Consider the following 14,742-nt stretch of genomic DNA (forward strand, 5'->3'; position numbering starts at 1 on the left):
CCAAGTCAGCCACTTTGCCACACACGTCTCAGCAGCTCCCATTGCTTCTTTGCGGGAATGACCCTTTCAAGCCAAGCGTCTTTGGCAGGTTCTCCCAGAGCGGAGTCACGCTGGACTACATTTCCCAGTGTACTTAGGAAGCCCCGCGCAGGCGCACTTGAAAAACTACGGCGCTCGTCCTACCAGAAACTGGTAGGTCACTCACTCGCGTCCCGCCCCCGCCAGTCCCCTGTTGTTCTCTGTCCCCCAGTCTGAGCCCAGAGGCTCTGATTGTGTGCGTGTCGCTTCCGGCCGGACTCATGGACTTGCCGCTGAGGTTTGATGGGCGGGTGGTACTGGTCACCGGCGCAGGGGGAGGTGAGCACGCAAAGGTTGGAGGGTCGGCGCGCCGTCTCGTTCTCGCACCGCGGGCCCCCCCCCACTTTCGGGCCCGGCATACGCACGCAGCCGCAGCTGTAGGGGCTAAAGACAGTGGTGGAGGGGCGGCTTGAAGAGTGAGCAGCGGGACGGGTGGTGGTGTAGGGCAACAATTGTTCTCGGGGCGCCTGATCTGCTGGGCGTGGGTTGGGGAGGGCTGGTTAGCCTTAAGTGGAGCCAGAAACTCCTGGTTATTCAGGCAGGTGCAGCCCGCTTCTCCCCTGCACCCCAGTGGAAGCACCCCAGGGTCGCAGGTCTTGCCTGAGAGGAGAGGCCAGGCTGGGCTGCGGTTGCAGAACTGGGTAAAAGTTCTTTCTGACGCTCGTCTGTGGCGTCGTTTGCGGCCCTTGTCTAGTCTTTTAAAGGCCTGGAAAGCCGCTGGGGAGCTGGAATTCGGTCCCCCCCTCCCTCAAGAGGTGTAGAGATGTCAGCCCCTTGCCTTTGAAAACTCAGTTATTCAGAGTTTGTTTCCTTCTGTCGGATGATATTTATTTATTTATTTATTAATTGTTTTGGCGAGCTGGCCGGTACAGGGATTGAACCTTAGTCTTTGGTGTTATCAGCCCCATGCTCTAACTACTTGGAAGCCCGACAGTCCATTAAGTTTTTTTAAAGAGGGCGTCCAATAAGAGCCCTCCTTGTTGGCCTTTGTATGCTTAGCAAGCCACACACTATACTCAAAGTCCACTGGAGTCTTGGCAAAGGTTGTAAACTCAAATGTGTACAGAGGTCAGGCAGATGATAAAAGTGATGATAGAATAAAATGGGAGTGGGATGGGAACAGTGAGGTACTGGAGAGCAGAAATGTTTCTGAAGTAGGCCAGTCGGTGGGAAAGTTGCCAGATCTTCCTATCTCAGGAGAGGCAAAATGGAGAATTGTTATCTGAAATAACTCTATTTTTAAAGGACAGAAAATTAAAACAAACCACTTATACCCACAGAGATGCTCTACAGTGAGATTTTACATTAGTTTCCCACCAGTGGGTGACCTCTGTAATCTCCAAGTGCAGGAATCTTGACCTTATGCACCTTTGATTCCCCGCTGATAGTACCTTATATCAAGAAAGGCCTTCATGCATGAATTATTTGAATTGTATATTAAAAGTCAAGAGCAATGGAATTCTGTCAGTTAATTCATGTGTACTTTTACATCTCCATTGATAAAATGGATTCTTATGCTGTGTCTCAGAAAATGCTTTTGGTATTAATTGATAGCTAAGTATTTTATACCCACAGCTATTTTCATCCTACAATGATGTTTTTGGAAAACATTTTGTTTACTCTTTGCTTTTAGTAGAAATAATGTCATGTACTCAGTGTTTTAAACCTCTTTTGACAGTGACTTGCAGTATGCTGTACCTTTTACATCAGGACTCCAGTATACATACACACAACGCACACACACACCCCATCTATATTGGAAACAAGCTCATGATATGGTAACATAATAAATGCAATGCACTTTGAAATTTTCTGTTCTATTTTATTTAATAAGTTCTGATTGCAACCCACCAAACTGATTTTGTGAAATGTTGATGAGTTTAGACGATTATGAGCTTAGCACTTCCTGTTCATAAACTGGTCGAGTTCTCTCTCATCCATTCAGGGTAGATTAAATTCTAAGATAAATTATTTGGTGATATCTTATAGTTTTGGAAAACTTTATATTTTGGGTTCTTTTTGGAAGAGCCTGATAATTTATCCATCTATTTGTTATTTGTATACTTATTAATCAATTAATTTATACTAAGTATGTTACCAATTAAATTTATCCATTTATCAGTGAAATTTATCAATTAAATTAAATTTTTAAAAATGTGAGCACATTAAAAAAATTAAGCAATGCAAAAGTAAGCCTTGTACCCCTGGTTGCCAGCCACACAGTTCTGTTCCCCAGAGGTAACAACTAATTGCCAGAGTTTCTTATGTATACTTCCTGAGATATTCTATGCCTATAAAACTTCTGTAGACATATATATTCCTTTTGGGATATATAAATTTATACCTCATAGCTCTGAGTCAGAGTTAAATACTTTTTTCTGTGTTTGGTGATTGTATAGTCAAAATTCAGTTCAGGATACAGAAATCACTAGATATTTTAAGCAGGAAAGGATTTAATATTGGCAAATGGGTTTTAGGCAGGTCCTCTTGGAATGATTTCTGGAATAATGTGGAACTGGTCCATTAGAGGAGCCAATACCTCTGAGGCTGTCATTGGAGCTCTGCCACAGCTCAAGTAGCCACTGGACACCAGGGACCTGAAGTGTGGAAACTGCCACCAGGGATTGGGGAGCTGGATCAAGAAGTTGCCTCTGTAGCCACTGTTTCTTAATATGTAGGACGTCTTAACCAACAGTGACAGCCAGAACTCACAGTAAGGTGGCCTCTGCCCCACTTCCACCTTCTGAATTCCATGTAAATATGTCTAATGGTGGAACCCATATCTAGCATCCCAGCAGCTAGGTAGAATAGTAGGAAACGGTAGGTAGAATAGGTGGAAAAATGTAGTTAAGCTTTCCAACCTCTGTAAGCAGAAGAAGATGGAATAGAGACTGAGGGTACCAATGAAGCCTACCATTGTAATATAATTAATTGCTCATCAGTTACTTTAAAATGGAGGAGTTGAGTGGACCAACAAAACTATGCTGACATTTCTTCAACTTCCTGATTATTTTATTTTCAATTAGGATTGGGCCGAGCCTATGCCCTGGCTTTTGCAGAAAGAGGAGCATTCGTTGTTGGTAAGTTGGTGGATTTTCTTTTTTAATCAGTAGCTGATAACTAAAGTACAGTTTTCATAAGCTATCTTTGTCTTTCTATCAAATAGTTTGTCAAGGTTGAATTTCATCATTAATTTTTACTTCTGCCAGAAAAATTTTGCCCCCCTCAAGGCTAACTTTTTAATTTACTTTTTAAAGTAAATTGGTTTCACAGAATTTCCAGCTTAACAGAATTGATAAAGAGGGGCAAGCATTCATTATATAAAAGGAAATTCTTGACTTCAGTAAATTGTGGGCTGTAAGTTTTTGAGATAGAAGGCTTATCTACTGGCACAAGATCAAAGGAGAGTCCCTGTAAGCATGCTGAAAAAAGTAAGAACTGAATTTCGAGAACTGGAATTTAAGAGTCAGGGGATCCAAAGTATGGATTTCTGATTTCTTTCATCAAAACTTTTCAGTTGGAAGCTTTTTTTATTAAAAAAATGAAAAACAGGATTTAATTGGGGGGGGTAATTACTTGAGTTTTAGTTTTATTTCGGGGAGGGGAGTCAATTGGAAGATACTGTATTGAAGAATCCAAAAGGTGGGAGGTTTTAGTAATCCAAATGGTTTGGACTGGACTTAATGTACTTGGCAGTTGGTATGGGAACAGGAGTGAAGTTCACAACCAAGTCTCTGTGGGGAATAACTGAATGGACATTAAGTGCAGGGGGTGTGTAGGGCAGATGTTATGAGTCAATATTTATTAGTATCTTTACTGGGATAAAATTGTTGATCCACAATGACCTCCTAATCCCAGCTTTTCTACATCTTACTATGGAATACAGAGATACAAATTTCCCTCAATTTGATTATAGAGACATGTATAAGCATACCTGGGAGATATTACAGGTTTGATTCCAGACCTATAATCACAGTAAAGCAAATCATACAAATTTTTTGGTTTCCTATTGCATATAAAAGTTATGTTTATACTATGCATATAAAAGTTATATAGTCCATTAAATGTGCAGTAGCATTATGTCTAAAAAATGTACATATCTTAATTAAAAAATACGTCATTGCTAAAAAATACTAATGATCATCTGAGCCTTCACTGAGTCTTAATCTTTTCGCTGGTGAAGGGTCTTGCCTCAGTGTTGGTGGCTGCTGACTGATCAGGGTGGTGGTTGCTGAAGGTTGGGGTGGCTGTGGCACTTTCTTAAAATAAGACATCAGTGAAGTTTGCTGCATCCATCGACTCTTCCTTTCACAGAAGATTTCTCTGTACCATGGGATGCTGTTTGATAGCATTTTACCCACAGAACTCTGTCAAAATGGAAGTTAATCATCGTAAACCCTGCCACTGCTTTATCAGCTAAGTTTATGTCATATTCTAAATCCTTTGTTGTCATTTCAACAATGTTCACAGTATCTTCACCAGGAGTAGATTCCATCTCAGAAACCACTCTTTGCTCATCCATAAGAAGCAACTCCTCATCCGTTAAAGTTTTGTCATGAGATTGCAGCAATTGAGTCACATCTTCAGGCTCCACTTCTAATTCTAGTTCTTTTGTTATTTCTGCCACATCTGCACTTATGTCCTGCACTGATGTCTTGAACTTCTCAAAATCATCTATGAGGATTGGAATCTATGTCTTCCAAAATCCTGTTAATGTTGATATTTTGACCTCCTCTCATAAATCACTGATGTTCTTAATGGCATCTAGAATGATGAATCTTTTTCAGAAGGTTTTCAATTTATTTTGCCTAGATGCATCACAGAAAACACTATGTGTGGCAACCATAGCCTTATGAAATGTATTTCTTAAATAATAAGACATGAAAGTCAAAATTATACATCATCCATGGGCTGCAGAAAGGATATTGTGTTAGCAGGCATGAACAACATTAATCTTCTTATACATGTTCATCAGAGCTCTTGGGTGACCAGGTGCATTGTCAATAAGCAGTGATATTTTGAAAGGAATCTTTTTTTCTGAGTAGGTGGTCTCAACAGTGGGCTTAGAATATTCAGTAAACCATGGCGCAAACAGATGTGCTGTTATCCAGGCTTTGTTATTTCATTTCTAGAGCACAAGAAGAGTAGATTTAGCATAATTCTTAAGGATTGTAGGATCTTTGGAATGGTAAATGAGTAATGTCCTCACTTAAAGTCATCAACTGCATTAGCCCCTAACAAGAGTCAGGCTGTCCTTTGAAGCTCTAGTTTTGACAGTCCTAGATGGCATCTTCTTCCAGTATGAGGCTGTTTTGTCTCCATTGAAAATCTGTTGTGTCCTGCAACCACCTTCATCATTTACCTTAGCTAGATATTCTGGATAACTCAATTCAGCTTCTACATTAGCACTTGCTACTTCATATGTAGCATTTACTACACTTTTATGTTATGGAGATGGATTTGTCCCTTAAACCTCATAAGCAAACTTCTGCTAGCTTCCAACTTTTTTTCTTCAGCTTCATCACCTCTCAGGCTTCATAGAATTGAAGAGAGTTAGTGCCTTGCTCTGGATTAGGCTTTGGCTTAAAAGGATGTTGTGGCTGGTCTGATGTTCTACCTGGACCACTAAAACTTTCTCCATATCAGCAATAAGGCTGTTTTGCTTTTTTGTCATTCATGTGTTCACTGGAATAGCACTTTTAATTTCCTTCAAGAACTTTTCCTTTGCATTCACAACTTGGTTCACTGTTTGACACAAGAGGCCTAGCCTTCAGCCTATCTTGGCTTTTGACATGCCTTTCTCAGTAAGTTCAATCATTTCTAGCTTTTGGTTTAAAGTGAGACTTGTGACTTTTCCTTTCACTTGAACACTTAGAAGCCATCGTACTGAAATTGGCCTAATTTCAGTATTGTTGAATCTCAGGGAATAGAGAGGCCAAGGAGAGGGAGAGAGATTGGAATGGCTTGTCGGTAGAGGAGTCAGAATACACACAATGTTTGTTGATTAAATTTACCGTCTTATATGGGTGTGGTTCGTGGCACCCCAAAACAATTACAAAGATCACTGATCACAGATCACCATAATGGATATGATAATAAAGAAGAAGTTCGAAATATTGTGAGAATTACCAAAATATGATGCAGAGAAATGAAGTGAGTACATGTTGTTGTCAATAGACTTGCTCAGTGCAGGGTTGCCACAAATCTTCAGTTTGTGAAAAATGCAGTGTCTGTGAAGCACAATAAGGTAAAGTGCTATAAAACTAGATATGTCCGTGTAACAGAAGATAAGCAAGCAACCAGGTTTTCTAAACAAGCGGACATTTAATATACAGTTGTCGCTTGGTATCCATTGGGGATTGATTCCAGGACCACTACGAATACCAAATCCGCAGGTGCTCAAGTCCCTTGATGTAAAATGGTGTAGTATTTGCACATAATCTGTGCACATCCTCCCATATACTTTAAATTATTTCTAAATTATTTATAATAAATAATACAATGTAAATGCTACATAAATAGTTGTTATATTGTGTTTTTAAATTTGCATTTATTAGTATTATTATTTATTATTATTACTTTTAAAAAATATTGTCCATTTGTTATTGGTTGAGTCTGTGGATGTGGAACCCACAGATGCCGAAGGCCAACTGTACTCTTCTTCCTCAGTGTGGATGTGTAGCTTATTTTCTGGAAGGGACACAGAGACTTTGGATGTTCCTTGTTCAAGATCATAGCCAGTGCCTCCTAATTCAATCTGCTTCTTACTTCAAGGACAAATTTTGACATTGTAGTATTTGGATAGGGGGTGCGTATTTCAGGTTCTGTTTGCCTGATTTTTCCAAGAATATTTCATGTTGGGCCTAAAGACATGTGCTGTTACTGTTTCTTTCTTATTTTTTTTTGGGTTGCTGGCTGGTACAGGGATCCAAAACCTTGACCTTGGTGTTCTTTTTTTATTTTTTTTTAATGTTGCTATTTAGTTCTTAATATTTTTACCTTATAACTTTTTATTTATTTATATCTTTTCTACTCAATTCTGTTAAGTGTAGAGATTTTGTTTTATCTTTCATATCTCTTAAAAGGACCTAGAATATTGCCTTGTGCAAAGAAAGGTACTTTGTTCATTGGTTCTTTTATTGTTGATATAGTCTCTTTTTGTGGGGAGAGGCTGATGTGTCTGATATTGGTTGAATAAAATTTTTTTTTTCTTTGACTAAGATATTTTTTAATATATATTTTTATTATTTATGTATTTATAAATATATATATTTATATATTTTTAAATTTAATATATATTTTTATTAACTTGTTTTATAAAAAATTTATAGTAATGCATATTTCCCTATTACCTTTGAATTTATTAAATTCAGATTAGGAGTGTGTGAGTTCTAAGAAAAATATAAAATAAACAGGAACAATATTTCTACTTTTTCTCTTATTACCTTATGATAGTAGAGATGATATTGCAGCAAGTCCTGGTGAAAGTCAAAGAAGGCAGAAGAAAAATATTTGCTAAACTTGGCTGGAAGCCAGGTTTAGTTTACTGTTAAAGGGGAGATTTCAGTCTGCATGACACTGCTGAACTTTTGACTGATGTTTTCTATACCTTTTTTGGCTGTGTCCTACCCGTGAACTTTCTAGGCCACCAACATCTTGTGTTCTTCCTTACCATGACTACCCTTTACTTTAGCTTTTTTACATGCTCACATAGACACCCTACTTCCAGGTTGCACCACATGCACTAACATTTCTCCTCTGTTAATTTGTTTCTGCTTAGCATAATTTTTACCTGAGTAAGCAAAAGATAGTAAAGAGGAATAAGCAAACCTATGATGTTATGGTGATATCAGGGTTTTTTTTTTTTTTTTTTGGAAAAGTGATTAATCAGATTATTTTTTGACCAGCTCAGAGGCCAATAAAAAGACCTTAAGATATACAGTAGGTTGTTTCTCATATAAGTCATCTTTTGCTAGGTTATTCTAGATTAAACAACCTCTAAATCTCAGTGGCTTACAATAATAAAGGATTATTTCATGCTTATGTGACCTTTTAGCTCTGGTCATCCGTGGCTGTGCTTTATGTGTCTTCCTCATTTTGGGATCCCAGCTGAAGGAGCAGCTCCTGTCTGGGACATTGTTGTTTTTGGTGCAGAGGGGAAATAGTGGATCTGTTTGATGGCTCTTAAAGCTTCTGTTCAGAAGTGGCGTGCCACTTTCATTCATGTTTCATTGGCTGAAGGAAATCACTTGGCCAAGTCCACAGTTAAGTGAATCTTTTAAGATATTCTCTAATTTCATGTTACTATAATGGCTGTGTTTTGTATTCCATCACATAAGGCATTATGGAATACTTAAATTTGGGTATAAGAACTACTAAGCCTTATGCTGTTACTGTAACAAGGGACATTTGATTTTGTATAAATTACATCTTTCAGGAAACATTGGCACATACTGAAGTAGGTGCTGGGAATTGAATAGTTTTGAGGTTTCCTTAGTAGATGAGCCATATCCAGTTCCTTGAATAGTAAGTTTTATCTTGAGGACATGAATAAAAGAAAGACTGAAGTGTTCCAGCAAGAAGAACCTCTTCTTAGTAAGGAAGGCAGAAAGTTTTCTTCTCTTGAATCAAAGAAGTAACACCTTTGGGTAAATTCAATTACAGTCCTTTAAAGTAAAATTACTTGACTTCTTTTCCATGCTGCAGTTGCATAATAACTGGTGAAACTGAGTCTTAAATTCTCATGGGTTGATGCCAGAGCCTGTGTTTTTAAATCATCGTGTGATGCTGACAGCTGGGAAGTGAACGTTAGTGTGGAAAATGTATTGCCCTTGAAGTCAGGTCAGGCTTCAAATCCTGGCTCTGCTGCCTAATTACATGATCTCTCTGTAGTTGTCTTACTTACCTTCCAGGATTATGATGAGATTAAATGACATAAAAAATTAAAGCCCTTTGTAGAAGGAAGAGAAAGGAACCAATATTAGTGCCATGTACTAGGCACTGTGCTCAAGAACTGGATGTATCAAGTGAACCTGAGGTCTTGTTCACTCAGGGGGCATCCCAGCCCCCTTATATAAAACATGTTTCTCCTATAGGCACTTGAAGTAAAAGGGCTGCTTTAGGCACTGATATGTTCTCTGCAAGTGTAAGCATAGTGCTTTGCTTAGTGATCAATATAAGCTGATTGAGTAAATAACTTAAACTTATATAACACAAGAAGCACATGTGGATTCCAGCTTATAATGAATGAACCCTATACATAATACCCTTATCTCCCCTAAATGTCTCCATAACTGTCACCAACCCAGATTATAGGGGAAAACCTTTGAATAGCTTTAGAATAGCTCTTATTTATCATTTTGAAAGCCCTATTGAAAAAAAAAATAAAGCTAATTGACTTAGCATCGAATGGATTCATTTATTCAACCAATAAGTATTTATTGAGTGCCTATTATGTAGCAAGCACTATTCTGGATGCTGGGGGAATATAGTGGGAATAAAAACAGAGTGCCTTCTTCATGGAGCTTACATTCTAATGGGGGGTAGCAGAGGGACAGATAATAAATACATATGTAAAAAATACAGTAGATAGTGGTAGGTGCTATGGAGAAAAAATAAGAGTGAATGGGATAGAAAGAGGACTTTTGAGGAGAGATCTGCAGGAAGTGAAAGAGTGTGCTTTGCAAGATTTGGGTCCCAAGAGTTTCTGGGGGAGCAGCTGGTGCTGAGACAGGAGCAGGCTTGGAGTGTTTCATGGTTAGCAAGGTGGCCAGTGTGGCTGAGTGAGCAAGGTTAGCAAGGGGAACAAAAGTGAGAGATGAAAACAGGGAGGTTGCAGGAGGCTAGATCACAAGGGTTGTTTAGTTCAGAGTAAGGACTGGCTCTTACCAAGATTGAGATGGGGAGCCATTGGAGGGTGTGAATAGCAAGATGACCTGATTTAAGTATTAAATGGATCATTCTTGTTGCTACTAGGTTGTAGTGGAGCAAGAGTGGAAGTGGAGAAGAATAATGGACATATTGGATTTATTATACTATTCTTTTGGTATATGCTTTGTAATTTTCCATTAAAAAAAAAAAGTGGAAGCATAGAGACCAGAGACTATTGCAATAATCCACAGACGAGATAGTGGTGGTTTAGATTGGGTGGTGGGGATGGAGGTGGTGCAAAGAGGTTAAATTCTGGACATATTTTAAAGGAAGGTATGGCAGGATTTGTTGATAGTTTGTGGATTGTCAGGGATGATTCCAAGGTTTTTGAGTTGGACATATGAAAGGATAGAGTGGCTATTTACTGACATAGGAAAGACTGAAGGAGCAACAGATTGGAAGAGAAGAGACATTCCTATTAGACTTTCAGATGGAGATACTAAGTAGGTGTTGCTTTGCTCCCCACGGATTTGTCACCCCACTTCCCGTGGGTGACAGAGATGCAAAGAATTACTCAAAGCCCATCTCTTCTGAGCAGTGAGAAGCCCCAAAGTGGTTAGCTTTCCCTCCAGCAAGAGGGATCCCTTCCTTGGGAAAATTAACACCGAATTGGGGTTCTCTTCCTGCATTTGTCTTCCAGACCAGGAAGTTACAGGAAGAGAACAAAGGTGGGGTTTTAGTTTAACAATATAGGCTGGTAACTTTCAGTGAAACAAGCCAGATGACATTCCAGTAAGGCTATCAATAAAAGCTTTGATCTTAACAAACATTCCTTTTCCCTCCGGCAGTTTCTCAGTGTCTTTACAGAACAATCAGTAACTAGTCTGTCTTTGAGCCAGCAACCTGCTGTGCCACAAATCTTTATCTTACACCAGAGACTTATAGCCCGAGGAAAATTTCCTGTCCTTGCAAGGTCAATATTTGAAACTGCAAGACTTTGGAAAACCAGGCCCTGTGAGGTTCATTTGCTTTATAGTATAATCTACAGGTAGGCAGTGGGATGTAGCTCTTTGTAGTTGGGGGGACATGTGGAGGCTAGATATATGATACATAAATCTGAGTATTCTCAAGTTATAAATGGTATTTAAAGCTAAGAGACTGGATCAGATTACCTAGGTAGTGAGTACAGATAAACAGAAGAGGTCAGAGGACTGAACTCTGGATGACAGTCTCTCATTTTCACTTTTCGTCTTCCTTTAAGGATACCTTTGATGCCTTCTTGTTGAGGCAAAGAAAATGAGTTAAAGGGATCTAACTCAAGATACTGCTCTTTGAACTACCACCACATTTTGGAGTCTTTCAGATATTTAGATACATACATGGCCATTCTGGAAAAGATTCCTGATGAACTAAGGTGATTGTATCTTTCTACCAAACACTGAAAGCGGTGTAACTATATGTTTTCTCCTGTTTCCTTGGCTGTCAAGAAGCTTGAGAGTAAACCTGACACTTTCCCCAGAGTAACTGCCATTAGCCTTTGCTTCCAGTATGCTTGTCTTTCCCTGACATAACTTCTTGTTAATTTTCCCCTTCTTTAATAGTCCTATCACACTTGCATTTCATATTTAAGTCACTTCAAATACTTTTTGGTAGCAGTAAAGGCATAAACAAAATACAGGAAAAAAAAATCCCCATCGGGTCCACCGCTCTAAAATCAATGAAATGATTCTTAATGCTATTGTTTGCTATAGGAAACTTTATATCAAAATGGGAGAAAAGGCATCAAGTATAAGAAACAGGAATGTATGGAAAGACATCCAAGAAATAGTTAATAGCAGGTACCTCTGGGAGAGATTAGGGTAGGGGCAAGAATAAAAAAGGAATTTTTGGTTCTGCACAGTATGAATTTCTTTAAAGCATAAAAAAGTAAATAATCCCTCCAAAAAATAAATATATTTATAATATGATATTGCCCTTCTTCTTATATACACTTGGATTACTCAGGACAAAGGATGTCACATAATCAGTACATTTAAAAGTTATTCTGATTTTGCAGAATTGGGAAGCACCATTTTACTTTGGAAATAAAAATAGTTTATAGATTTGTCATTGCTAATAGATGTGCTGTAGTGACAAGTCCTTGGACTGAGTATGTATATGAACATGAATATGTGTAAGTGTAATTATAAATCACTCTATAAGTGTAAAGCATTATAACATTATTACTCTTGGTAGGTAAGTGGAGAGTCAGAAATTTCTATATAAATAATTTTCCACACTGGTCTACAGCAAAAAGAAGGAAGTGCCTGTGGTACATTGAAGCTTTAACGTGAGGCCAGACTACAGGGTATATTCAGTGTTAGGCAGTGAATAATAGGGAAATCCTCTGCAGTTTTTGAGCAAGGGACTGACATAGTGTAAAGGCCACATTAGGAACATTACCCAGCAACAGTCTGATGATAGGTTAAGACTGGAGGCAAAAGACTACCTGGGAAGCAACTCTAGTAAATCTAGGCATGAAACGATAGAACAGTAAAGAAGTGGAGATAGTTCCTAAAAAGAACTGGCAACTTCTCAGTACATAAATTGTCTACTTTGAGTCCAAAGCACCCAGGACAGTGCTGGATACAGAGTAGGAACACAATAAACATTTAAAGAATTCTAATGAAATCGTTGACAAGACCTAATGACCCAGTGGCCTGAGCTGTCCAGAAATGGAAGAAGGGATAGAGTGCCTGGGGGAAGTCTTACACAGCAGTGAAGTGACACTGAGAAGAGGGGGACAGTTTGAAGAAGATAATGCTCAGTTTGATTTGCATTTTTTTTGTGTAAACTAAAAGTGAGACATGGCCCCTCAGCTGGTTTAGCAGCCCTGATAACAGGAGACCCTAGCACATTTTTTCCTGTAGTCTTTGGAGCCAGTAGTCAGAGAAGGCTGGGAAGGACAGAGAGAAAGAACAAGAAAACCAGTTTCTAAGAATAAAGACATATAGAGCAATATATAAGACAAATCCAGATTTCTCAATCTGGTTTATATAACAATACACTGAAAAACAGTGTACAGAACACTCATCAAGTAATATTGATGCTCAGACGTGACCTTTATTTGTCAGGATTTTAGTAAAGGAATTTATGATTTGCAACATGTATAACAAAAGAATTAAAATCTTTTAAAAATAAAGGACACAAAGTTTATAACAAAGATGAATACCCCAAATAAAATGTGGACTAAACAGGCAAAACAATAAGAAATATAAAGAAAGAGCCAGTAAGCCCATGAAAATAAAATATTGCTTTACTAATGCTCAAAGAAATGTAAATTAAAATAATAAGCTACAATTTATAGTTATTTTTCAGACCGAAAAGAATGATAATAGACAATGTGAAGATTTGGGGGAACAGGCATTCTTACAAACCTGTGGTCTTATTTTTCAGGCTGTCTTTTTTGTACTTTATATTTATTTATCCATTTACCTACTTATGAATACCTTTTATAAGATCTTAGTGTGTTTTAGAATTCCCTGGATGCTTATATTCCCAATATAGCAGATATTTAATAGAATTTTGAGTTTGGATTTTTAGGGAAAACTTCTGTAATCTTTAATAGGCTATTCAAGTCACTGTGTTACTTAAAATGACAGAAATAGGGAAAATATTTTGTGTCTTAAAAGAACCTTCAGTTCAAACCAAACTGGATTTTGTATGGAGAAATTACAAATCTATGACACTTTGGAATATTTTGATGGTTTCAACTGAAAAGATTCTATCCTTACGTATCATAATCTTACCATTTTTACTACCTTTTTAAAAGCTATTTGTTTAGTGGGGTGGCTCGTCTAACTTTTCCTCTATATCTTTGCCAGCAAATTTGATTTTTTTTTCCTGGTGGAAATAATAATAATAATAATAATAATATATGTGTGTGTGTGTGTGTGTATATATATATATAATATATATATATATATATTTTTTTTTTTTAGGAGAAAAGAAACTTGCTTACAGCATTAGGGGAGCAGAGTGGTATTGTAGTAGGTCCAGGTTCTAGTCTAAATTTTGCCATTTTTATATAGCCTAGGCGCCTGAGGTTAGATACCTAACCTTTTCCAAACTGTTTTCTCTCATCTGTGAAAATAGGAACACTTGTTACTGCCAATCACTTAAAAAGCTATAGGGAGATTAAATGCATCATTTTACATAGTGGTTCTTTGAAAATGTGAAGTACACACATACCAGTATAAGTTGTTGGTATTATTATAATTATTATTACTAGAATTTCAGTTATACATTTAAGCGGTGTCACATAGTGTGGATACATTTCTCTTCATATATCATTGCAAAAACTCTTTTTAACATCGTTGCTGTCCAAGCACTTCAGCATATAACCACCACTTCCTGTGATTGAGCTCTGGTGATAGAGGGATGACTGACTGGGTTAGTGTTAATTTCGTGCTAACCAATGTAGAGACTTGTTTTTAATAAATCTGTTGTAATATTGTTTAACTGCACATCATTAGTCTTAATAAATTACTTTTCCAGGCTTCAATGCTTACCTGTTTGGAAGCACTTTGTAAAATTTCCACTTGGGGGTAGTGTTTCACTGCACAATTGAACAATTCTTTCTTAACATATATATCAAATTTGCTAATTTTCTTTTGAACTTTCCTGTGCTTATTTTAAAACAGCCATAAAAGACTGTTTGAACATCTTGATTTTTTAAGAATTAGTTTTAACGTTTACTAGTACATATTTGTGGGGTACAGTATGTTGTTTCAATACATGCATATGCTGCACAAT

At 37.7% G+C, this 14,742-nt stretch overlaps 1 protein-coding gene across 1 annotated transcript in view; it reads left to right on the top strand.

Annotated features, from left to right (window-relative positions):
- The first annotated feature begins 220 nt into the window (after positions 1-220).
- Positions 221-14,742, top strand: part of HSD17B4 (hydroxysteroid 17-beta dehydrogenase 4) — a 91,385-nt gene continuing 76,863 nt past the window's right edge. The window contains exons 1-2 of the mRNA XM_063085310.1: positions 221-357; positions 3,105-3,158. Coding sequence (XP_062941380.1) covers positions 300-357; positions 3,105-3,158 — 112 coding nt within the window. The 5' untranslated portion in view covers positions 221-299. The remainder of the gene's footprint in view (positions 358-3,104; positions 3,159-14,742) is intronic.

Source organism: Cynocephalus volans, chromosome 2, assembly GCF_027409185.1.
Source record: "Cynocephalus volans isolate mCynVol1 chromosome 2, mCynVol1.pri, whole genome shotgun sequence".
NCBI classification, from domain to species: domain Eukaryota; kingdom Metazoa; phylum Chordata; class Mammalia; order Dermoptera; family Cynocephalidae; genus Cynocephalus; species Cynocephalus volans.